The following is a 24,251-nucleotide window of genomic DNA, read 5'->3' as shown; positions in this document are numbered from 1 at the left end:
GCTCCCATCTGGACCCTAAGTTCTTCACTCCTGGTACACTACACAGTCAGCGACTATTACTGCTCTCACAGCTCACCAGCACAGGTTTTCAGACCCGTGTCACCTGGGCTAATGACTGATTTTGAGCCAGCTGTCCATCAGAAAACAGTGATGTACTTACATGTTCCAGATCTGTCTTCAGTACTAATGGCTCATCTCTCTTTTTCTGGTCATCCATTTTCCTTTTCCCTGTTTCCGTATCCTCCGATAACAGCTTGTGGATTTGATCTTCAGAGGTTTTCTCCTCTTGTAACTTCTCCTCTCTCAGCTAAAAATACAAATCACACCGAGAAGGAGAGTTTTAGGCAGACTTCAAAACATCTTTTACTCAGTAGTCTATCAGAACGAACAGATCACATGGCAGTTTCAGACTATTTTTCTTACTAGATATAAAGCCCTCTTAATTTTCAAGTAAGTCTGCTTTTACTTGCTTGACTCTTGCCGAACATATACTGCAGCAGGGCTTAAGATTTAAATGCTCTGCATTCTTGAGCAATATGAAATGGTAAAAGCTAAGAGAATACACATAATCAAAAAATAAGATTTATTCACTTAGCCAAAGAAGGTTGAACCTAAAAACGTTCCTTATTCCCATAAACCAGATATAACTGTATTAAGTGAGGAGAAGAGCCGAGATGTAGGCCATAGGAGGCCAGAGAAGCTGGGCGAGGCAAGACAGGTCTTCAGTCCTAGAGGCAACAGAAAAAAATTATCACAGTTCCAATGTTCTGCAATTTATGCTATTATCTTGTGGTCCAGAGGGCAGGTCAAAATACATGGTTTACAAAGAAATTTAAGGCACAGGCCTATGCTCCTAAATTGGGGGAGACAGCAGGGCGGTATGAAAATAAGATGAACTTCGGAATAAAAACCTGGGTTCTGGTGGTTCCGTCATTTAGTTAACAGCTATATGATCTTGGGCAGATGAAGCATCAGAACGGATCAGATGCTCACCTACAAAATAGGGATAATGCTACTTACTTTGCAGATAGTTTTAAGAAATAAATGAGATAATAATATGAAGTACTTAATGTGGTGTCTTGCTGTGTACTTATAGTACATTAAGAGTTTCCTTTCTTAATCTTGTTTTATTCTCTTTTCACTGCCTGGGGTTTTAATAAAACTTAAATGCCATAATGTATATCAAAGCAATTACAGGCTACTAATATTTTTAATCATATTTGCAAAAAAAAAATAAAGCTAAAGAACAAATATTTTTCATTGGCTGTTGCCTCAGGGTTAAAAAGCAAAAACAATAACAATAAACAACAATTAAGATTTAGTCTTATCTTTCCAATTTCTATAGGTTTGATTCCTACAGACCTGAATTAGTCTTTAATACACTGAGTCTAATTCGAGAGGTTACGAATATACAAAGAACACCATACACAATGTTATGTCAGGAAGAGGCTCAAATGAAACAATGTACTCCCAACTCGGCCCAAGTCAAACAAGAACACAAAAGGAACAAAAGCAAATCCATAGCCAGGGAGAAAGCAAACCTAAAATCTATGCTAACTGCCCACGTGAAAACTCAATGACTTTTGATGATATTAGATGAGAAATTCTTGTTCAACAAATTGACCACAGGCTACACAAAGGGGCATTTCTTTTCAGAGCATAAGGAGGCAGAGTGGCAAAAAAGAGAACACGTTTTAGCTTCATAAGAATTGCTATCATTTATCGAAGTCCTTGGTGTCAGGTGCTGAGCTAAGCATTGTATATACATTGCCTCATGTGAGAAAACTAAGTTCTAGGAGTTAGGTAATGTGTTCAAATTCACAGAGCCATAGTCCTGGAGCTAGAATTCAAATCTAGGCTTATCTCAGTGGTTCTCATCCAAAGATGACTTTAGTCCCAGGGTACATCTAACAATGCCTGGACACAACCTTTGGTTGTCACAGCTGAGGGTGTGGGGGGTGGGTACTACTGGTAGACAGTGGCTGGAGGCCAGGGATTGCTACTTAACCTCCTAAATGCACCGTATAGCCCCCAACAACACACACACACACACACACACACACACACACACACACACACACACGTGCGGCTATTGTTTTAAACTATTAAATTTCCTATTGTATATATTTTAGTGTTTTGTTTAGTGCTTAATGGTGTTTACATACTATGTCCTCTGCTTTTTCCAGTATTTTAAAGTGTATCCTTCTGCTTCCTAATAATACTTATTGCTGCTCTCAAAATTTTTGACAATGAACTCTGACAACAACTACGGCTGGTAAAACCACTTTTTCCATTGCAATGTTGAGTCTCTAACCCACTGTCATCTTAACACAGCTAAAAATTTACAAAATTGAAAAACCCACATATACATTTAAATCTTCACATGAATCCTGTTTCCTTCTTCTCTATCCTGGGTTCTATAAAAGTTATTTTCTTGTCCCTTTTGATAGCTTTTTATAAGGACTTGAGAACTTGGTCTCTAGGAAAGAGTTTTCATATTCAGGGAAAATGCCTCAGGGCATGTCAGAAAATAGCATATACACTCGAAAAAGAAATATCAATAGCTGCTCTGTACTGAACTCTTCTTTGTTCCTGGCATTAAGTTTATAGAGCTATCCTCATTTAAACATTAAGGACTCTGTATGTATCCATCATTATCATTTTGTAGACACAAAAATTAACACTTAGCGGTTAAAAGTCGCAGAGATTGAATACTGAAGAGCTTGAATTTTAAAGCAAACCACTGTCTTCAGATACCAGGGTTTCTCAACCTCAGTACTTTTGGGCCACATAATTCTTTGTTATGGGGAGCTGAACAGAGTAACATAACAAGGAAAGAAAGCCAATAAAAGTGGTGTGACAGTTGGTCCAGTAATTGGCTACAGAAGACAATATGAGAAATTGCATGAAATGCATCTCAAGCCCGCCAGTCTGAAGTGAGAAAAAAAAGGGAAGCATATATCTACTGACTCCTACCTCCCATGGACCAAAGTTTGCTCTGCAGGGTGTTAAATACCCCTCACGCTGGCTTGTACAACTTGAGCAAGTTCCCGTGGTGGGCACTGCCACAGCAATAACAGAAGAGCCCAATTCTAACAGCAAGAGGCAGGCAGTAGGAGCTAAACCAGATCTCAAGCTGCACCAAAGTGAAGCTGCCCACTACTGTAAATGGAATGATTTTTACTGCTTCCGTTTTTAGATGCTAATTATCAGAGAAAAACTATTGACTTCTGTACATTCATCTCATACCCAGTCACACTACCAAGAAATACCATGTAATTTTTTTCCTGAAAATATCTTTACTTTGCCTACTAGTTTTTTTAAGATTTTATTTATTTGTCAGAGAGAGAGAGAGCACAAGCAGGGGGAGAAGTAGGCAGAGGGAGAAGCAGGCTCCCCGCTGAGCAGGGAGCCCAATGCAGGACTCGATCCCAGGACCCTGAGATCATGACCTGAGCCAAAGGCAGACTCTTAACCGACTGAGCCACCCAGGTGCCCCCTTCAATTGTCAAAACTAGCGCACCTGGGGGCACCAAAATTTGTTGATCCATTCAAGCGTTGTACATTTGGGTTGTATTTAGTTTGGGACTATTATGAATAAAGCTGCTAAAAAAAAAAACCATGTCTTTTACAGATGTAGTGAAAAGAAGGGCCATATGCACCCCAGTGTTCATAGCAGCAATGTCTGCAATAGCCAAACTGTGGAAAGAGCCGAGATGCCCTTCAACAGACGAATGGATAAAGAAGATGTGGTCCAGGGGCGCCTGGGTGGCTGTCGTTAAGCATCTGCCTTCAGCCCAGGTCATGATCCCAGGGTCCTGGGATCGAGCCCCGCATCGGGCTCCCTGCTCGGCGGGAAGCCTGCTTCTCCCTCTCCCACTCCCCCTGCCTGTGTTCCCTTTCTTGCTGTGTCTCTCTCTGTCAAATAAATAAATAAAATCTTTAAAAAAAAAAAAAAAAGAAGATGTGGTCCATATATACAATGGAATATCACTCAGCCATCAGAAAGGATGAATACCCAACTTTTACATCAACGTGGATGGGACTGGAGGAGATTACGCTACGTGAAATAAGTCAATTATCATATGGTTTCACTTATTTGTGGAACATAAGGAACAGCACAGAGGACATGAGGAGAAGGAAGGGAAAAATGAAGGGGGGGGAATCGGAGGGAGAGACGAACCATGAGAGACTGTGGACTCTGAGAAACAAACTGAGGGTGTTAGAGGGGAGGGGGTGATGGGGTCAGCCTGGTGATGGGTATTAAGGAGGGCACGGACTGCATGGGCACTGGGTGTTATATGAAAACAATGGATCGTGGATCACCACGTCAAAAACTAATGATGTACTGTATGGTGACTAACATAACATAATAAAATAAAATTTAAAAAAAAAATCACCTTTTTGTGGACAGATGTTTTATTTTGACTGGCTAAACAGCTACAAGTGGAATTGCTGGGTTACATAGTGAGTATATGTTTAAAATTGTAACGCAATTGTCAAAATGTTTCCCATTGTGGTCATACCATTTTAGACTCCCACTAGCAATGCATGAGAGTTTCAGCTGATTCATAGTCTCATATTCATTCTCACTCATGGAATTGTCAGCCTTTTAATTTTAGCCATTCTAGAGGTTATAAGGGGCCATCCCATTGTGGCTTTAATAACTATTTACCTGCTGGCTAATTATGCTGAGCATCTTTTCATGTGTTTAGAAGCATATCTTCTTTTGTGAAGTGTCTTGCCAAACCTTTCACTCTTACTATTTTTTTTAACCTTATTGCTTGCCAGGTGCAAGAGCTCTTTACAAATTCTGATACAAGTCCATTATTAGATATACATTTTGAGAATATTTTCTGATTTTTTTAATTTTTATTTCCTTAATAAGTAAAAATTTTAACTTTGATAAAGTCCAATATATCAATTTTTTTCTCTTGTGATTAGGATTTTTTGTGTTCCTGTCTAAAAATCTTTGCCTACCCCAAAGTCAAAACTTTTTCTTCTATGTCTTCTTCTGCATAATTTTAGCTTTTAAGTTTAGTCTATGACCTATTTTGAACTAATTTTCGTATATTGTATAGAGATCAAGATTCACTTTTACACTGGGACGCCTGGGTGGCTCAGTCGGTTAAGCGTCTGCCTTTGGCTCAGGTCATGATCCCAGGGTCCTGGGATCGAGTCCCACATCGGGCTCCCTGCTCGGCGGGGAACCTGCTTCTCCCTCTGCCTCTGCCTCTCTCTCTCTCTGTCTCTCATGAATAAATAAATAAAATCTTAAAAAAAAAAAAGATTCACTTTTACATATTCAGAGGATATTCAGTTTGTTCCAGCACAACTGTGGACAAGACTATTCTTTTGTCACTGAATTACTTTTGTGCCTTTATGAACATCAGTTGACTATATATGAGTGGGTCTATTCCAGGACTATATTCTATTCTATTCCATTGCTCTGTATGTCTTTTCCTTATGCCAATACCATACTGTCTTAATGACTAGCATTATAGCAATTCCTGAAATCTGGTAGTAAAGTTCCCCAGTAATAACATTCATTATTCACAGACAACATAATCCTCCACCTAGAACATCCACTAGAATCTACGAAAAAGCTACTAGAACTACTAAATGAGTCTTAGCAAGGTTCTAGGATACAATGGATAGAAGAGCAAAATATGAAAATCAATTGTATTTTCGTGTACTCGCATGAACAATGAGAAAATGAAAATTTTAAAATACCATTTACAATAATGTCAAAAATGTGAAATACCTAAGATAAATCTGACAAAAGATGTGGAAACTGCAAACACAAACACTGTTGACAGAAATTAAAGAAGACCTAAAAAATTAGGATATATCATGTTGATGGGTCTGAAGACTTAATATTATTGAGATGCCAATTTTCCCCAAATTGATCTATAGATTCAATGCAATCCCAATCAAAATCCCAGAAGGCTTTTTTTGTAGGAATTAGCAAGCTGATACTAAAATTCAGATGCTTATATAGAGAAGGAAGAACAGCCAAGATAACTTGCAAAAGTGGAAAAGAACAATTTGGAGGATTAGTACGACCAGATTTCAAGACTTGTTATAAAGCTACAATATTCCATCAAAACAGCATGGTAATGGTATAAAAATAAACAGATCAATGGTACAGATAGAATATAGAGTTTAGAAATAAACCCACAAATATATAGACAACTGATTTTTGACAAAAGTACAAAGGCAATCCAATGGAGAAGGGATAGTCACTACTAGAACGACTTAATATCCATATGCACAAAAAGGAACTTGGATCTATACTCACACCATGTATAAAAATTAACTCGAAATGGATCATAGACCTAAATGTAAAGTCTAAAACTAAAAAGCTTCCAGGAGAAAAACATAGGAGAAAATCTCTGTGAACTCAGGCTGGGCAAAGAATTCTTAAATATAACACTAAAAGTACAATCTACAAAGAGAAAAAAACTTATAAACTATCTTTCATGAATGTTAGAAGCTCCTGCTCTTCAAAAGATTCTAAGAGAATGAAAACACTGACACAGACTGAGAAAAACATTTGCAAAGCATACACCTGATAAAAGATTTGTATCCAGAATATACAAAGATCACTCAAAATTGAAAAGCAAGAAAGTTCATGACTGACTTTAAAAATAAGGCAAAAGATCTGAACAGACATTAAACCAAAGAAAATACATGGAAAGCAACTAAACACATGAAAAGATGTTCAACATCTTTAGTCATTAGGGAAATGCAAATTTTTAAAACTACGATGAAATACCACTATACACCAATTAGAATAGCTAAAATTAAAAAACTAACCATACCAAATGTTGGTGAAGATTGACAGAAACCAGAACTTTCATACCCTAAGGGTAGGAGTTAAAATAGTAAAACCACTTTGGAAAAGTTTGGCAGTTTCTTAAAAAACAGAACACACATCTACCATATGATCCAGCCATTTCACACCTAAATATTTTCCCTTATAAGAGAAAAAGATTTATCTATACAAAGACATACATGAATGTTCATAGCAGCTTTATTTGTAATGGCCAAGAACTGGAAATAACCCAAATGTTGATCAATGGGCATACAAGGTAAACAGACTGTGACATATCCATACAATGAAATACTACTCAGCAAAAAAAAAAATAAATAAAGTACTGATTCATGCAACAAAGTGAATGAATCTCAATGTAACTGTGCCGATTCAAAAAGCCAAAGAGAAAAGAAAAAAAGAGATACACTGGACTTCATCCAAATTAAAAACTTTGTGCAAAGGACATTATTGATAAAGTAAAAAGATGACCTAGAGAGTGGGAGAAAATATTTGTAAATAATATTACTGATAAGGATTTAACAGTCAACATACATAAAGAGCTCTTACAACACAACCCAGCTCAAAAGTAAGCAAAGGACTTGAATAGATATTTCTCCAAAGAGATACAGATGGTCAATAAGCACACGACAAGGTGCTCAACATCATTATTCATTAGGGAAATGCAAATCAAAATCGTTATGAGATACCCATCAGAATGACTATCATAAAAACATTTTTAAAGAAAAAATAACAAGTACCAACAAGAATGTGGAGAAATTGGAGCCCTCAGACTTTGCCGGTAGGAATGTAAAATGGTGCAGCTGCTATGGAAAAGTTTTGACAATTTCTCAAAAAATTGAAACTACAATTATCCATATGACCCAGTAATTCTACTCCTAGGTATATACCCAAAAAACCTGAAAACCGAAACCCAAAACAAATACTCATACACCAATGTGTATTGCAGCATTAATCACAACTGCCAAAAAGTGGGAACAACCCAAGTGTTCAAGAGATGACTGGATAAACAAGATGTGATATGTCCAAAAATGGTATGTTATTCAGCCACAAGAAGAAATGAAGTACTAAAACATGCAACATGACAAACCTCCAAAACATTATGCTATGTGAAATAAGCAGACCAAAAGAACAAATACTGTATGATTCCATTTACAAATCTAGAATAGGCAAGGGGCACCTGGGTGGCTCAGTTGCTAAGCGTCTGCCTTCAGCTCAGGTCATGGTCCCAGGGTCCTGGGATCGAGCCCTGCATCGGGCTCCCTGCTCGGTGGGAAGCCTGCTTCTCCCTCTCCTGTCTGCCGCTCCCCCTTTTTGTGCTCTCTCTCTGACAAATAAATAAATAAAATCTTTACAAATCTAGAATAGGCAAATCCGTAGAAATAGGAAGTTAGGTTAGAGGTTACCAGGGGCTAGGGGGGATGGAGAAATGGGGAGATATTGATTAATGGGTACAGGGTTTCTGTTTGGAGTGATGAAAAAAAGATAGCAGTACTGGTTGCACAACACTGTGAATGTACTTAAGGGTACTGAACTGTACACTTTAAAATGGTTAAAATGGCAAATTTTATGTTATATATATTTTATAGCACTTAAAAAATGTTAAGTGTCATATAACCTATTCCGTAAGTATCATGAAGTTCCAGCCAGCTTTCTATCCTCTTAGATACCACAATAAATATCTTGCATGATAGGTTCACTCAAGGCAATGTTTTAGAAGCAGGATTCAACTAATCTGGTCAGAATCAGGTAAGTGAATTTTCCACTAACAGCTAAACACAAAGCCAAACAAAATTCCTGCCACAGGGCAATGTTCCATAGATAGAACAGACTACTGAGCTCACTAAATGTGAGATTCTTAAATCCTACTCATGCAAGGGCGGAAATGCCTGTGCAATATTTGTAGCTAATCCATCTGTCTTGAACAATACTCGTTTCACCATGAAAAATTATCTTTAAAATTGTAGAATCTGGGTAACCAGTATCCAGGCATTCATTTTATTGTTCTCTTCACTTTTATATTTGTTTGAATATTACAAAAATTAAAAATTTTGAAATCATTTCTAACATCTGTTATGCTAGTTAACAAACCTCAGGCGCTAGATGATTATAGAAATAATAGAAGGGCTTATCAGAGTCTATGAAGTGAAGGTTCTGATTACAGTCTTTCGAGGGCTCCATAATCAAAGTGTGTATTCCCTATGAGTACTTCGAATGTTAACTAGCCATGCTTAGAGATAAAATAAAACACACACACACACACACACACACACACACATATATATTTTCAGGTATATTTAATAACATCCAGAAAGTACTTCTATCATGGATTTTTTTTTTATCATTAGGATGGACTCTCTTCTCTTTCTTTTTTTACTTTAAATTTTTATTGTTATGTTAATCACCATACATTACATCAGTAGTTTTGGATGTAGTGTTCCATGCATGCTTCATTGTTTGTGCATAACCCCCAGTGCTCCGCGCAGAACATGCCCTCTTTAATACCCATCACCAGGCTAACCCATCCCCTCACCCCCCATCATGGATTTTTTTTAATAAATTACTTGCATCTAGTTTCTTGTTTTCAAATCTCTTGGCCCCTAGACACTATGAGCTTCTTTTGAAGGGGACCACGGAACTGTGTCCTATTCATCCCTGATTTCCCCTCTCCTGCTTGAGTTCTAGACTGGTATCTGTGTTCAGAAAGCTCAGTTTCACAAATAATTACAGAACACTAGAGTCTACATGTCAGGCATATTGTTAGTGCTGAGGATATAGCCCTGATCAAAGACGACAAAGTGGTTCGCATTGGGCTTACATTCTTGTAGAATGCAATTAAGTGAACAATAAGGTTGGACTAAACGATTTTGAAAAGGTCCTTCCAACAAATACTCTCTGTGATACAAACTGTACTGTTGTGGTGACTGACTAGTCCCCATGCTTTCGGGGAGCTTCTCTCAAATCCACAACAGAAGGTAACCAACCAACCCGACAGTGCCAAGAACACAGGGCTGGTGGGAGGAGGGCTGCCTGATGGCACTTTAAAAACAAGAAGCTCATTCATCCATAATTTTTTCATTTTCTTATCTGAATTGGTAAAATGGTCCACTGCCCAATGACAGACTACAAAAATAGTTTGTGACAACTGTAGGACCCTACAGCTTCATGGTGTTTCATTCATCTGCCTGCAAAGTTTTCCTATAAATTAAGATGATGATATATGAGAACATTCAGTTAATTATACGGGTTACAGACATTTAACTCATTTTCTACATTTTCTAGTTATCTCTGGGCCAAAGCATCTCAAACTGGGGCCCTAGACCCCTATGACGTTCACCAAGTGGTAATGGGAATCTTTTAAGTTAATTTTCAACATATTTTTAACAATTTTACAAATCATACACTTATAGCCCATAAGGTTGTACCCACTAAATATCACCATCTCAATAAATGGGTTGAATACATTTTTGTTGATGTGTAGGGCTTATTCTTTAATAGAAGGTATTAAAAATATTTTAAATTCTTAGGGAGGTTATGAAAGGAATATAAGCTGATAAAGTAGGAGTATAATACCACTGCTTCAGAACCATTACTTCAAGCATAATGAACCTGTTAATCAAAATAGTGTCAGAACATTTTAATTTACTTTGGTGTCTAGAGCAGTCAATGCTTTGTATCTTCTGTTTCCTAGACTCTCATTTGATACTAACAGTTACCACTTCTATAGGGTCTAATTGGTGATTATTGCTGATGCTGCCACCAAAAATAAAGCATTTTGGGTAAACTAGGACTACCTGCAGTTTCCATTTCACAGCATCCTGAATCATAGCAAATGATCTCTTGCATACAAGGCTAAAGCCATGATTTCCACTTGAGCAATCACATAAATAGCACCAGAGCAACTGATTTGCTCTTATGATTCTTACCTAATTTTAAAGATATCATATTGATGATACTATACTCCCTTCACTTTAAATTCGCAAACACCTTTCAATTTTAATGTTATGTTTAGAATTAAGCACATATATTTATGCCAAGATAACATTTTACAAATTTTCTCCTTTATGTAATAAGTATTTAAAATTACTCCAATACAGGTTTTAAATTACATGCATTATGCAGAAATGCATATAAAAGTAATTGCAGGCATTCAAGTTTACACATAAATTGAACCAGCAGATACTCTATTTTTACCAAGCTAAAAGACTGAGTGAATGGGAGGGAACTCACATATGAGAAGTAGAAAGAAAGATCTCTAAGTAATCAATTATGAAAAGGCAAAGACAGGCCTTCTTCAAAAGTTCAAGAATATTTGAATTCATTTGGTTCATACCACTAAACTTTCCAGCTTCCAACTATGACTTTTTGATGGTCAGTCATTGCTCACTCAAACAAACAAACACATGGCAGCAATGGAGGGGGTTACTTTGTGTTAGATTTTTCAGAATTCCAAATTTTAAAGAATAATAATAATCCTTATATATGGATTACTATGTGCCAGGCACTATTTCACAATCACCCTATAAGCTAAGTACTATGGTGTCCATTTTACAGATGAAGAACTATGACATAGAGAGACTAGCTAACTTGCCCGAATTCACATGCAGAGCCAGGATTTAAACTCAGACAGTTGGCTCTTACTCATAATAATATAATGTCATTCATCGTAGTGTAAATTATCCACACCACATCTGTATTGTGACCTGTAGAACACACGCATTATTTTTCAGTTTAAGAGAAACAAAAAAATTGAGTCTCAGATGTAAGCAGCAGCAAAGGAGACTTTGAACTCTCATTTGTATCCAGAAAAATATAACCATGCTTGCAATTCCACTGAAAGCAGATTACCTGTGAATTTTCACACAAATCTGGCTAGAGATGAGAAATTTTAAAAATTATCTTGTGGAATCTTTTGAAATATCATTTTTAAAAGTTATTTCTCATTCTTGAATGGTTTTGGCTTAAGGAAAATATTGGCGTATATGTGATATATTACAGTGATATTTTGTTATTCTATATAATCATTAAAAATGTTGGCATGGATCTAAATTTATTGATATGGGAAGTTTCATATGATATGTTGAATAAAAAGATCAGTAAAAATGGCTTGTATAGGGCGCCTGGGTGGCTCAGTCGGTTAAGCATCTGCCTCTGGCTCAGGTCATGATCCCAGGGTCCTGGGACCAAGTCCTGCATCGGGCTCCCTGCTCAGCGGGGAGTCTGCTTCTCCCTCTGACCCTCACTCTGCTCGTGCTCTCCCTCTCCCCCTCTCCCTCTCTCTTTCTCGCAAAAATAAGTAAAAATACTTTTAAAAAATGGCTTGTATAGTATGATTCCAAATCTCTTTTGTGAAAAGTCTTAAGCTTAAATTTATGATAAACATGTAAATGTGGTTATTAGGCGGCAAGATTACTGAAGTTCATTACCCAAACTTCTTTCCTTTTTACAATTCTGTTTACTTTTATAAGCAGGGAAAAAATTTAATTTATTAAAATCTTTACTAATCAGATATTTTTACAACATAAAATATATTTTTTTTAAATAAGAGTTGCAACTGCTCTACAAAATTCTCTAGTTTGGCTTTCACAAGTAGCATTAAAATGACTTTATTTAAACTATTCTCTAAACCATAAAAACTATTATACTAATTCAATAATCTTATAACTACTGATCTTCTCTCACAAATCAAAGAGACAAGGAAAGACAGCACATGGCAGAAATCACTTGAATAGCCTGCTATTTTAATTACATTTGATCAGGCTTTGACTTTCCCAAACGTTATTTTCTTTGAAAAGTCTTTCCTTGATAAAGTTGCTCCTGACCTTGTCTGAATAGTTGCAAGTAGCAAAAGAAGAAAACAACCAGGTTTAACATTTTTAGATTTTTCAGCAATGGCTAACTGTTCTTCCCTCAGGCAGTCAAAATTACAACTATTGTTTTGAGAGTTTTTCCTTCTTAATACCACATAGCTTACCTTCCCTTAAAGATGTACTATGAGATACTGTATCTATTTTCTGGTTCTAGAAATAGGCACATCAGCACCTGCCAAAAGCAGGCATTTCCACAAAGATTACAAAATAACACTTCCGAGGAATAAGAAAAAAATAACAAATATTGTAGCAAAAAGAACTCTAGAAATCTTCAAACATATCTAGTTCTATTGTGTGCCAGCTATATATCCCTACACGAGTCATTTATCTTAAAAGAAGGAACTTTCAAACTAGATGACTGACCAATCGATTCAGTCAGCATTCAGTGACTACCTATGTGCAAGATACTACCGTAAACCACCCCTACTCCCTTCCCATCCAAGATTTCGCTGTGGGCAGTTTCAGTCAACCACAGTCTGGAAGCAAATGATCCTCCTTCTGACATATCATCAGGTCAATAGCAGCCTAATGCTGCATCACAGTCAGTGCCTACTCACCTCACTTCATCTCATCACGTAGGTAGTTTATCATCTACATTATCATGAGAAGGGTAAGTACAGAACAATATTTTGAGAGAGAGAGAGAGACCACATTCACAGAACTTTTATTACAGTATATTGTTATAATTGCTCTATTTTATTATCAGGTATCATTGTTAATCTCTTACTGTGCCTAATTTATAAATTAAACTTTATCATAAATATGTATGTGCAGGAAAAACCACAGTATATACAGCGTTTGGTACCATCCACAGTTTCGGGCACCCACTGGGGGTCATGGACCGTACGTCCCATGGATCAGTAGAGATGACAGTATCTTACAGGCAGTGGAGAGTTAAAGAGACTAAACAAACAGATCCACCTTGAAAGATTTTACAATCTAATAGGAAAGAAAAATTTAAACGAGCACTCTGCTGCTTCTGAAGTGTGCCAGAACATATTTTAAACTTTGTAGGTAAATACAAGCTCCTTTTAAAATAAGCAGATTTTTAAAAAGGTGGGGGGTGCCTAAGGCCAGCTCAACGTTCAGCTCATGATGCAATGAATAGCCAAACAGATTTAAGTGAAATGTTCTAGAGAGAGAAAGAGAGAGAGACAGAGAGCATGAGCAGGGGGAGGGGCAAAGGGAGAAGCAGGCTCCTCGATGAGCAGGAAGCCGGATCAGGACCCTGGGATCATGACCTGAGCGGGAGACACTTAATCGAATGAGCCACCCAGGCTCTCCATGAAACGTTCTAGTTTTAATAAAGTGCATTATATTTTAAGTTCATGGCATAAAGATAATAAAAGAGACTTTAAAGATTTTATTTTATTTATTTGTCAGAGAGAGAGAGAGCACAAGCAGGGGGAGCAGCAGGCAGAGGAAGAATCCGGCTCCCCCGCTGAGCAGGGAGCCTGATGCGGAACTCAGTCCCAGGACCCTGGGATCATGACCTGAGCAAAGGCAGTCGCTTAACCGACTGAGCCACCCAGGCGCCCCAACAGAAGAGACTTTAAAGATATATAATTTCAAAAACAATTACATCCTAAAAGTTTACTTACCTTTAAAAATTCCTTCACAAAAGTTAGTGTCTGCCTTATAGAGACATTATTCACTTCAGTAACCCATTGACCGTATCTGATTACCCTGTGCTCTAAGGACTAAGAACTGCATGCTTACTACTTGAATAAGTCAACCAGCAATGGGGAGAAAAATACTCCTCAAAAATGAACCATTAGGGAGGGAGAAAAAAGAAAATGGATAGGTCAGTAAACCAGTTCAGAGAAAGCCTAAACCACTCATGTGACCCACAAAATTATCGAGAACAGTTCACCTTTCCCACTACAGAAACCAGGGAGATAAGCAGTCTAGAAGCAGAGGCTGTTTTTTCCCCCTACTTTCAACCTTTCAGAGTCCAATGATTCAAAGAAGACAAACAAGAGCATGTGGATTATGTTTCCTAACTCTAACATAAAGCAACTATTTAAACACGTGGTCAAAATTAAGCATCTAACAAACTATATAAGCAGAAGAAATAATGGTGTAAATAATAAGTTTAATCCAACCAATAAATAGAATGTACAGAGATGAATCAATTTTTTCAAAAGACAAAAATGACTAATGGTCTCACATAGAATAGAAACAAAGATAGCAATATTGAAATAATTTCTTGCTAAATTTATTTTTTGATTTCAACATTTACTGTAGACAAGAATATAACAAGAATGTGTACATACACTATATACACACACACACGTATATACATATACATACACACACATATTAAAGAATGAATACAACAAAATTATTTCCTCAAGCAATGTAACAAGATAGAGGACTGAGCACATGCTAATTTTCTCCTTCCACTTAAAAACCCCATAAAATGTCAGGGAAAAAAGAAGACAGAAACTTTTTTCAATATAATACATCTATAAAAGCACAGAAAAAAAAAGCATGCCATTAGTAGTCAAGTTTACAAATGCTCTAAAGACAGAACTGGTTTTCACATTCAAAGATTGTGAACAAGCAATGCACAGAAAAAATATAAATGACCAGCAAATATAAGATGCTCCTCCTAGCTAGTAATCAGGAAAATGTAAATTAAAACAATGAGATATCATTTTTATCTAGCAGATTAGCAAAATATTAAAAATCATGATAGGGCGCCTGGGTGGCTCAGTTGGTTGGGCGACTGCCTTCGGCTCAGGTCATGATCCTGGAGTCCCGGGATCGAGTCCCACATCGGGCTCCCTGCTCAGCGGGGAGTCTGCTTCTCCCTCTGACCCTCTTCCCTCTCGTGCTCTCTCTCTCTCATTCTCTCTCTCTCTCAAATAAATAAATAAAATCTTAAAAAAAAAAATTAAAAAAAAATCATGATAAAAGTTTGGCAAAGATTTAAAGAAAGGGGACTCTCTTTTACTGTTGGTGAGAGTGTTAGTTGAAAAAGTCTTTTTAAAAAGGCAATTTATTGGGGCACCTGGGTGGCTCAGTTGGTTAACAGGCTTCGTAGGGTCCTGGGATGGAGGGCCATATGTCAGACTCCCTGCTCAGCGGGGAGTCTGCTTCTCCCTCTCCCTGTGCCCCTCCCCTCACTTGTGCTGGCTCTCTCTCTCTCTTAAATAAATAAATAAAATCTTAATTAAAAAAATAAAAGGCAATTTGTTAATATCCACCAAAATACGAAGTGTATATACCATTTGACCCTGAACTTTCAATTCTAGGAATCTAAACTAAAGGAAGTATTTGCTCACATATATTCATGTGTATTCAGTATAACATCTCTTTAAAACTGGGAGAAATTGGAAAGAATTTAAATGACTGATGATAATGGAATAGTTAAGTGAATTATGCCTCATCCATACTATGAAATACCATCCAGGATGAAGAATATCTATACGAAAGCCTTACCTCCCACAAAAAAAAAAAAAAACCACATATTGTAGTGAAAAAAAAAAGAGCAAGTTACATAAGAGATCATACTATTCCTCAAAAACCCTAGCTTCTCTGAAACATTTACCATCAGACTGTAACACCCACAAGCCCTCTTTGCGGTAGACACCTACCTATCTCTTTGTCAATTCCCCTTATTCACAGAAAAACTTAGCACTTATGTTTCTCTCCAACTACTCCAATGATCATTCCTAAAGAATTCAGTATGAGTATACTCTCACAGTTCCTTTACTTCCTCCTAAATAAGTCTTTTCTTCTATCCTACTTCAGTTGTCTACTCCCTGATCATACTCTTATAAACATTCTCTGGTCCAGTAACTAACTACCTCCCGGTCTCACTTTTGAGCCTCTCACATTTAGACCATCACTCCCTAGCTTCCCAGCTTGACTGGTATGCTAGTGATCCTACTTTTACAATTCTCTATCACCATCAAAACCTCAATCCATTGACCCTACCACGCTTTCACTGCCCATCATGTCATCATCTCAATTCTCTCCTTAAACAACCTCCTTAAAAACCACGGTCCAAAACAAAACAACTTCCTTGTATACAATTTCCTGTCCATTGCATCTCTCCTTCCATCATACTTCTAAGTAAAGCCCTAACCCTGCTTAAACCCAACATACTGTTTAATCCAAAAGTGCCCTAATTGGTCTTATTTCCATTCTTGTCCCATGAGTAACAGGCTGCTAGCTACCTAACCCATTATCCGTTCTCTAGTTCCTTTCCAAGAGAACCCAGATTTTACTTGGGAAGTTAATGTACCCAGCTAAAACACTGCTTCCCAGACTCCCTGGCAGCTAGAGACAATCTATGACACTAGACTATGAAGCACACATGAAGTCACTGGGTGGGGCTTTGGAGAAAGCTCTTTAAAAGAAAACCCAGGGACAGCCACATGCAGAAGAATGAAACTGGACCATTTCCTTACACCACACACAAAAACAGACTCAAAATGGATGAAAGACCTAAATGTGAGACAGGAGTCCATCAAAATCCTAGAGGAGAACACAGGCAGCAACCTCTTCGACCTCAGCTGCAGCAACTTCTTCCTAGAAACATCGCCAAAGGCAAGCGAAGCAAGGGCAAAAATGAACTATTGGGACTTCATCAAGATAAAAAGCTTTTGCACGGGAAAGGAAATAGTCAACAAAACCAAAAGACAACCGACAGAATGGGAGAAGATATTTGCAAATGACATATCAGATAAATGGCTAGTATCCACAATCTATAAAGAACTTATCAAACTCAACACCCAAAGAACAAATAATCTAATCAAGAAATGGGCAGAAGACATGAACAGACATTTTTCCAAAGAAGACATCCAAATGGCCACAGACACATGAAAAAGTGCTCAACATCACTCGGCATCAGGGAAATCCAAATCAAAACCTCAATGAGATACCACCTCACACCAGTCGGAATGGCTAAAATTAACAAGTCAGGAAACGAGAGGTGTTGGCTGGGATGCGGAGAAAGGGGAACCCTCCTACACTGTTGGTGGGAATGCAAGCTGGTGCAGCCACTCTGGAAAACAGTATGGTGGTTCCTCAAACAGTTGAAAATAGAGCTACCGTATCTCCCAACAATTACACTACTGGGTATTTACCCCGAAGATACAAATGTAGGGATCCGAAGGGGTACATGCACCCCAATGTTTATAGCAGCAATGTCCACAATAGCCAAACTATGGAAAGAGCCAAGATGTCCATCAACAGATGAATGGATAAAGAAGATGTGGTATATACATACCATGGAATATTAGGCAGCCATCAAAAAAACAAAATCTTGCCATTTGCAATGACGTGGATGGAACTAGAGGGTATTATGCTAAGTGAAATAAGTCAATCAGGGAAAGACATGTATCATATGATCTCACTGATATGAGGAATTCTTAATCTCAGGAAAGAAACTGAGGGTTGCTGGAGTGGTGGGGGGTGGGAGGGATGGGGTGGCTGGGTGATAGACATTGGGGAGGGTATGTGCTATTGTGAGTGCTGTGAATTGTGTGGGACTGATGAATCACAGACCTGTACCTCTGAAACAAATAATACAGTGTATGTTTAAAAAAAAGAAGATAGTAGGAAGGGAAAAATGAAGGGGGGCGGAATCGAAGGGGGAGACAAACCATGAGAGACTATGGACTCTGAGAAACAAACTGAGGGTTCTAGAGGGGAGGGGGGTCGGGGGATGGGTTAGCCTGGTGATGGGTATTAAAGAGGGCATGTACTGAATGGAGCACTGGGTGTTATACACAAACAATGAATCATGGAACACTACATCAAAAACTAATGATGTAATGTACGGTGATTAACATAACATAATAAAATTAAATTAAAAAAAAAAACCCAGGGATGCCTGGGTGGCTCAGTTGGTTAAGCGTCTGCCTTCAGCTCAGGTCATGATCCCAGGATCCTGGTATCGAGTCCCACATCGGGCTCCTTGCTCGGTGGGGGGCCTACTTCTCCATCTCCCTCTGCCTGTTGCTCCCTCTGCTTGTGCTCTCTCTCTCTCTGACAAATAAATAAAAGCTTAAAAAAAATAAAATAAAGATTTTTAAAAGTTTAAATAAAACAATTCCGCTGATATGTGCCTTTCTCCCCCTACCTTCTGTCTAGATGTGATTCTAGAGAAGGATCAGCCATCCCACAGTACAATAAACAGGCACACTTGAAGATGTCTAAACAGAAAGACAAAAGGAACCTGACCTCCTGATGTCATGAAGCTGCCGTAACAGCCCTAGGCTGCCTATATCTGGTTTTTGTTACTTGAGAAAAATAAAACTCCTAATTTGTTTGGGTCATTATTTTTGGGTCTCTACTATTCACAGTAAATACAATTCCTAACTCCTAGGCCCATTACTGTTTATTCCCTACAGCGCAACCAGAGAGACCTTTAAAAGTATGAGTCAGAGACGAACCATGAGAGACGATGGACTCTGAAAAACAAACTGAGGGTTCTAGAGGGGAGGGGGGCGGGGGGATGGGTTAGCCTGGTGATGGGTATTAAAGAGGGCACGTTCTGCGTGGAGCACTGGGTGTCATGCACAAACAATGAATCATGGAACACTACATCCAAAACTAATGATGTAATGTATGGTGATTAACATAACAATAAAAAATTTAAAGGAAAAAAAAAGTATGAGTCAGATCATCTTACTGGCTTCCCATCACACTTAAAATAAATTTAGGTTCCTTAACAGGTCAACCAGGCCTTCTTTGATCTGGCCCTTCTATTTCTCCCAACTCATCTCCTACCAAATCCCCATACCACCCTTCCACCCACGACTTGCACACTCGAGCTCCAGCCACACTGTTCCTTGAACAAGCCGAACTTGTTTCTATTCAGGGTCTTTGAATTCGCTGCTCCTTTGCCTGGAATCTTCTTTCCTCATACCTTCACTTGGCTTGCTACCTTACTTCTTCCAGACAGCAACTCAAACATTGCCTTCTCTGAGAGACCTTCCTGATTACAGTCTTTTTGTGTCTCTTTTTAAATTGAATTCCTCTCCATTCCCCTGTAACTCTTCTGATCCTACCTTATTAATATATAGTAAGTATTTCTTTGCTAATTATTTACTGTCTTCTGCACTAGAATGTAATCTCCCTGGGCAAAGACCTTGGGTGTCTTCTTCGACACCATATCCCCAATGCCTGGCACACAGTAGGGACACAAAAAATATCTGATGTATAAATCAATATACATAATGATCTCATTTATACTGAAAAAGACTAAAGCATATGTGTATGTGTGTGTGTGTAAGTATATAAAGGACCTAAGATATACACTAAACTGCCGATACTAGTTAACTATGGTGAAGAGAATGAGAAATAAGGAAAAGAGGAACTTTCACATTTTGCTTTACATATTCCTGCCTTGTTTTTCTTATTAAGAAAACAAAATTACCTATGATATATGGCAAGAAGAAAACTTTAAACATATTCAGAAATATAAATCCACAGAATCATACAATTTAGAAACTCACAGTAACCTTAGTAAGTGTAACACTACTTGCAGGTAGGAGGATCTATGATTACTAAGTAAATATCTTTTAAAAGAACTAGAATTAGAAGAATAAAATTCTTATTAACTTTTTATAGCCCTTACAAAAGTTTTTATTCTCTCTTAAACAAAATAAAATATACCACATAAAAAGTATATTACTAGCATGTGTTATGCACCAAAATAGTAATGATGAATTGTGTAGAACTAATTTCCACTCACCAACTCTTGCTTGTAGAAACTTTTTTTTTAAGATTTTATTCATTTATTTGACAGAGTGAGAGATAGCGCATGAGCGGGGGGAGGGGGCAGAGGAAGAGGGAGAAGCAGGCTCCCTGCTGAGCAGAGCATGGACTATATGGGGCTCAACCCCAGAACCTTGGGATCATGACCTGAGCCAAAGGCACCCAGGTGCCCTGCTTACAGAAACTTTTAAGGATTTTCCTTCCCTAAATATTCATCCAGTAATATAGATATTTACTTTGTTTTGTTTTAGAAAATACATACTCTACGAGACACCTTTTCTCTACCAAGGTCTCCATCCAAATGTCTAGTGCCTTTTAATTTTTTTCTACAACTTTATTGAGGCATATTTTACATGTTATGTAATTCATCTACCTCAAATGTATAATTCGGTGACTTTTAGTAAATTTACCAAGTTGTGGAACACACCATAAATCAGTTTTAAAAATCTTCACCACTGCAATTAAATCGCTCATGCCCTTTTATTGTTAACCCTCATTCCCACCCCCTATTTAAACCAACCTTTAAATTTTTTTTTCTTTTTAGATTTTATTTATTTATTTGAGAGAGAGAGAGAGAGACAGAGTGAGAGAGAGCACAAGTGGGAAGGAGAGGGAGAAGCAGGCTCCCCGCAGGGCAAGGAGCCCAATGCGGGGCTCGATCCCAGGACCCCGGGATCATGACCCGAGCCGAAGGCAGTCAGTCACTTAACCGACTGAGCCACCCAGGCGCCCCTCAACCAACCTTTAGTCTCCTGTCTGTCTCATTACATTTGCATATTCTGGACATTTCCTATAAGTGTAATCATACAATATGTGGTCCCTTGTATCTGATTCTTTTCACTTAGCATCTTTCTGAGGTTCACCCAAGTGGTAGCATGTACCAGTAATTCATTCTATTTTACTGCTGAATATTATTCCACTGTATAGATATGCCATATAGAGCCCTTTGATTTTCTGACTTGAATTTCCATTTTCCATGTTGTACGATGGATGCCAGCAACTTGGGCACTTGGAGTTGGGGGGAGGAGCTATATATGTCCTTCATTTAACCCAAATAACATAGGTGAATATTTTTCAAACCCAATCCAGTTTACATAGGGTAAGACTGTCCTAACTTCACTTAACATCATTCTGCCATTTAAAATGCTTTTCAGACCATTTTTCTGTCCCTCCCTCCTAAAAGGAGTAACAGCACAGTTCCCAAGGTTTCTTTCTCTCTCCCAAAGCTTATAAAAACCTCTACTCTTACTATGCATTCTGTTTTACCTCCTTTTTCTACCTCCAACTCCCTGTCTTCTCTTTATCTTGAAGCTGATAGCTTTAAAATTTCCATATTCTCCAAGTTTGTAAAAAGGTATATCAGAATTAAATAGCTGCAGATTCTGGAATTTCATTTAAGAGGAATCTGTGGTTCTTTTGATGTGGTCCCCATAAAGAATTCCTTCCTATGTAGAAAAAAGCTTTGTAAGTGATTTAAACACCAAAAACACTCTCACAATTCCAATATAAAAGGAGCATGGGGACCCAAGTTAACATTTGACACTCTCATTTAAAAGAGAAAGTCAAAGAATGTACGGTAATTAAACAAAGTTCTCTATTTTCTCTTTAACACGACCTTTTTAAACATTGATTTTTTTCATTCAGTGTAAAATGCCACAATGTTATTGTCTCACCTGTTTTATGATGATATCTGATTCAGATTAAGTGGACTACCTTTACAAAATACTAAATATACACATGTAGAATAATTTACGAAGGTAGGTAAGGTATGGTGGTGTCGGGCAAGGGCTGGGGAAGGATGATAACAAATCTTGTGACATACTTATTACCAGCCTTTTTGACATCTTAATTCTCTAAGTGATTCACAGACAATAAGCTTGAAAACATTGAAAATAAGACGATGGGGACATAGCTAAAAGCTTTCCCGGTGGTAAATGTTCTCTACCTAGAAAATTATTTTACTACCCCCCTTACTGTCCTAAGCTACAGTTCTGTAGTACGTAACAGAGTAAAAGCAACAAAAGATAACATCAGTTTCACGGAATTAGAGGAACCTTGCAAGATAAGGAAAAATAATACATTATTAGAGCTTAAATGCTGGCTTTTAACCAAGATTTAAATGCCAAGAATAGGGGCACCTGGGTAGCTCCCTCGGTTAAAAATCCAACTTTTGGTTTCGGCTCAGGTCAGGTCATGATCTCACGGATTGTGGGATTGGAGCCCCTCATGGAGCCCTCCCCCCAAACCTTGTGGCAGGCTCTGGGCTCAGCAGGGAGTCTGCTTGAGATTCTCTGCCCCTCCCTACACTGGAGCACGTGCGCTCTCTCTCTCTCTCTCTCTAATAAATCTAAATAAGTAAGTAAGTAAATAAATGCCAAGAATACCCCTCTTGGTGGCCAGTTATTGTGGCAGGTATAAGACAGGCCAGGTGAGCTACAGTTTCATCTATGAAAGGACAGTTAAAAAGGGGTTCTTAGTTAAGGTTTACTCTACCTCTATTAAAGCTACAGTATAACGTAGTATGGAGACAGGCTCTGCATTGTAAATTTCAAAAACTCCCACCAAGTATTCTTTAATGTCATCATTTCAATTTACTTTAAGAAAATGAGTGGTGTGATCACGTTTATACTGTACCTTTCTCAGGCTTTCATATTCCTCACGAAGTTCTCCAGGCTTGCTTAACTTGATTGGTGCTCTGAATATAAACTCTGGAGGAAAGGGAAAAGAAAACACTTTTTAACAGGAGTTTCTAGGAAAGAACCCAAAACCCTACTCTACTGCTGTCCCCACGTTATAAACCACATAAAAAATTGTGGTCATCTTAATTTGAATATTCATTCACTCATTAACAAATATTTATTAAAGTTCTAAGCACTGGGGAGAAGCACTGAACAAATAAAGCCCTTGCTCTCATGGAGTTTACAATCTTACAGGCAATAAACCAACAAGTGTGTGCATATAATACAACTGGTAGTACAAAGTGTTACAGAGAAAAATAAATGTAGAATGAAAGAAAAAGATTATTTTATAAAGAACGGTCTGAAGGAGCCTCACTGATAAAGTCACATGTTAAAGGACCTTAAGAAAAAAATCCTATTTAAAGCTTAGTTCAATGTTACCAAGTAACATTCTAAACGAGCTAAAGTTTTATTCATAATACTGTATTTTCCTCTTTTTCAATATTGCCGGCAGAGTATTTTCTTGCATACAACCTGTAAACATTTTCGGTATATAACCTGATTTTTTATCCTTAAAGCCTTTGCGGTTTTCACTGGCCTAGAGAATAAAGTCAAAACTCTTCAACCCGTCATTCAAGGCTCTCCAAAGATGAATCACAACTTCATCACAATTTCTTCTTTCTCCAGCACTGGATCTCTTAACTCTGACTATCAAGTTACAATAGACACACGCCATATATTTTTAAACCTTCTGTGCTGTTTTCTCAGCTGACATTCTTTTTTCCCTTATCTCTACATATTTTTAAATCCAAGATATTCAGGACCACAGAAGGCACACAACACGCGTTGGTAATATAAATAGATGATAAAAACCCAAATGAAGAATAGGAATAAAAGACAAGTTCTAAATGCGATCAAAAAGGAGGGAGAAAGTACACAGTTCTGCCTCCTTAAATGTACATGACACGTCTATATACTTCTTTGTACATGTAGTGATCAAAATATAGTATTAATTTTAAGACTTACTAAGAACTCTATATCCCATTCAGGTTGACAAATATTTATTGTAAAAAAGTAGGCTCCTTAAAAAGTTGACTTTTTTCCTTTTTCAGTTGACTCAACTATTCTGGA

The 24,251-nt window shown here is 37.7% G+C and overlaps 1 protein-coding gene across 1 annotated transcript in view; it reads right to left on the bottom strand.

The window, feature by feature from the left end:
* RNF169 (ring finger protein 169) overlaps positions 1-24,251 on the bottom strand; it is an 82,291-nt gene that overhangs the window by 27,647 nt on the left and 30,393 nt on the right. The window contains exons 3-4 of the mRNA XM_025894158.2: positions 23,077-23,164; positions 161-307 (exon numbers count right to left, since the gene is read on the bottom strand). Of these exons, the coding sequence (XP_025749943.1) occupies positions 161-307; positions 23,077-23,164 (235 nt within the window). The remainder of the gene's footprint in view (positions 1-160; positions 308-23,076; positions 23,165-24,251) is intronic.

Source organism: Callorhinus ursinus, unplaced genomic scaffold (assembly GCF_003265705.2).
Source record: "Callorhinus ursinus isolate GAN/ISIS: 27379988/994484 unplaced genomic scaffold, GSC_fseal_2.0 scaffold35, whole genome shotgun sequence".
In the NCBI taxonomy this organism is placed as follows: Eukaryota; Metazoa; Chordata; class Mammalia; order Carnivora; family Otariidae; genus Callorhinus; species Callorhinus ursinus.
Note: the sequence above shows the minus strand (reverse complement) of the source record. Positions and strands in the feature narration are given on the sequence as shown.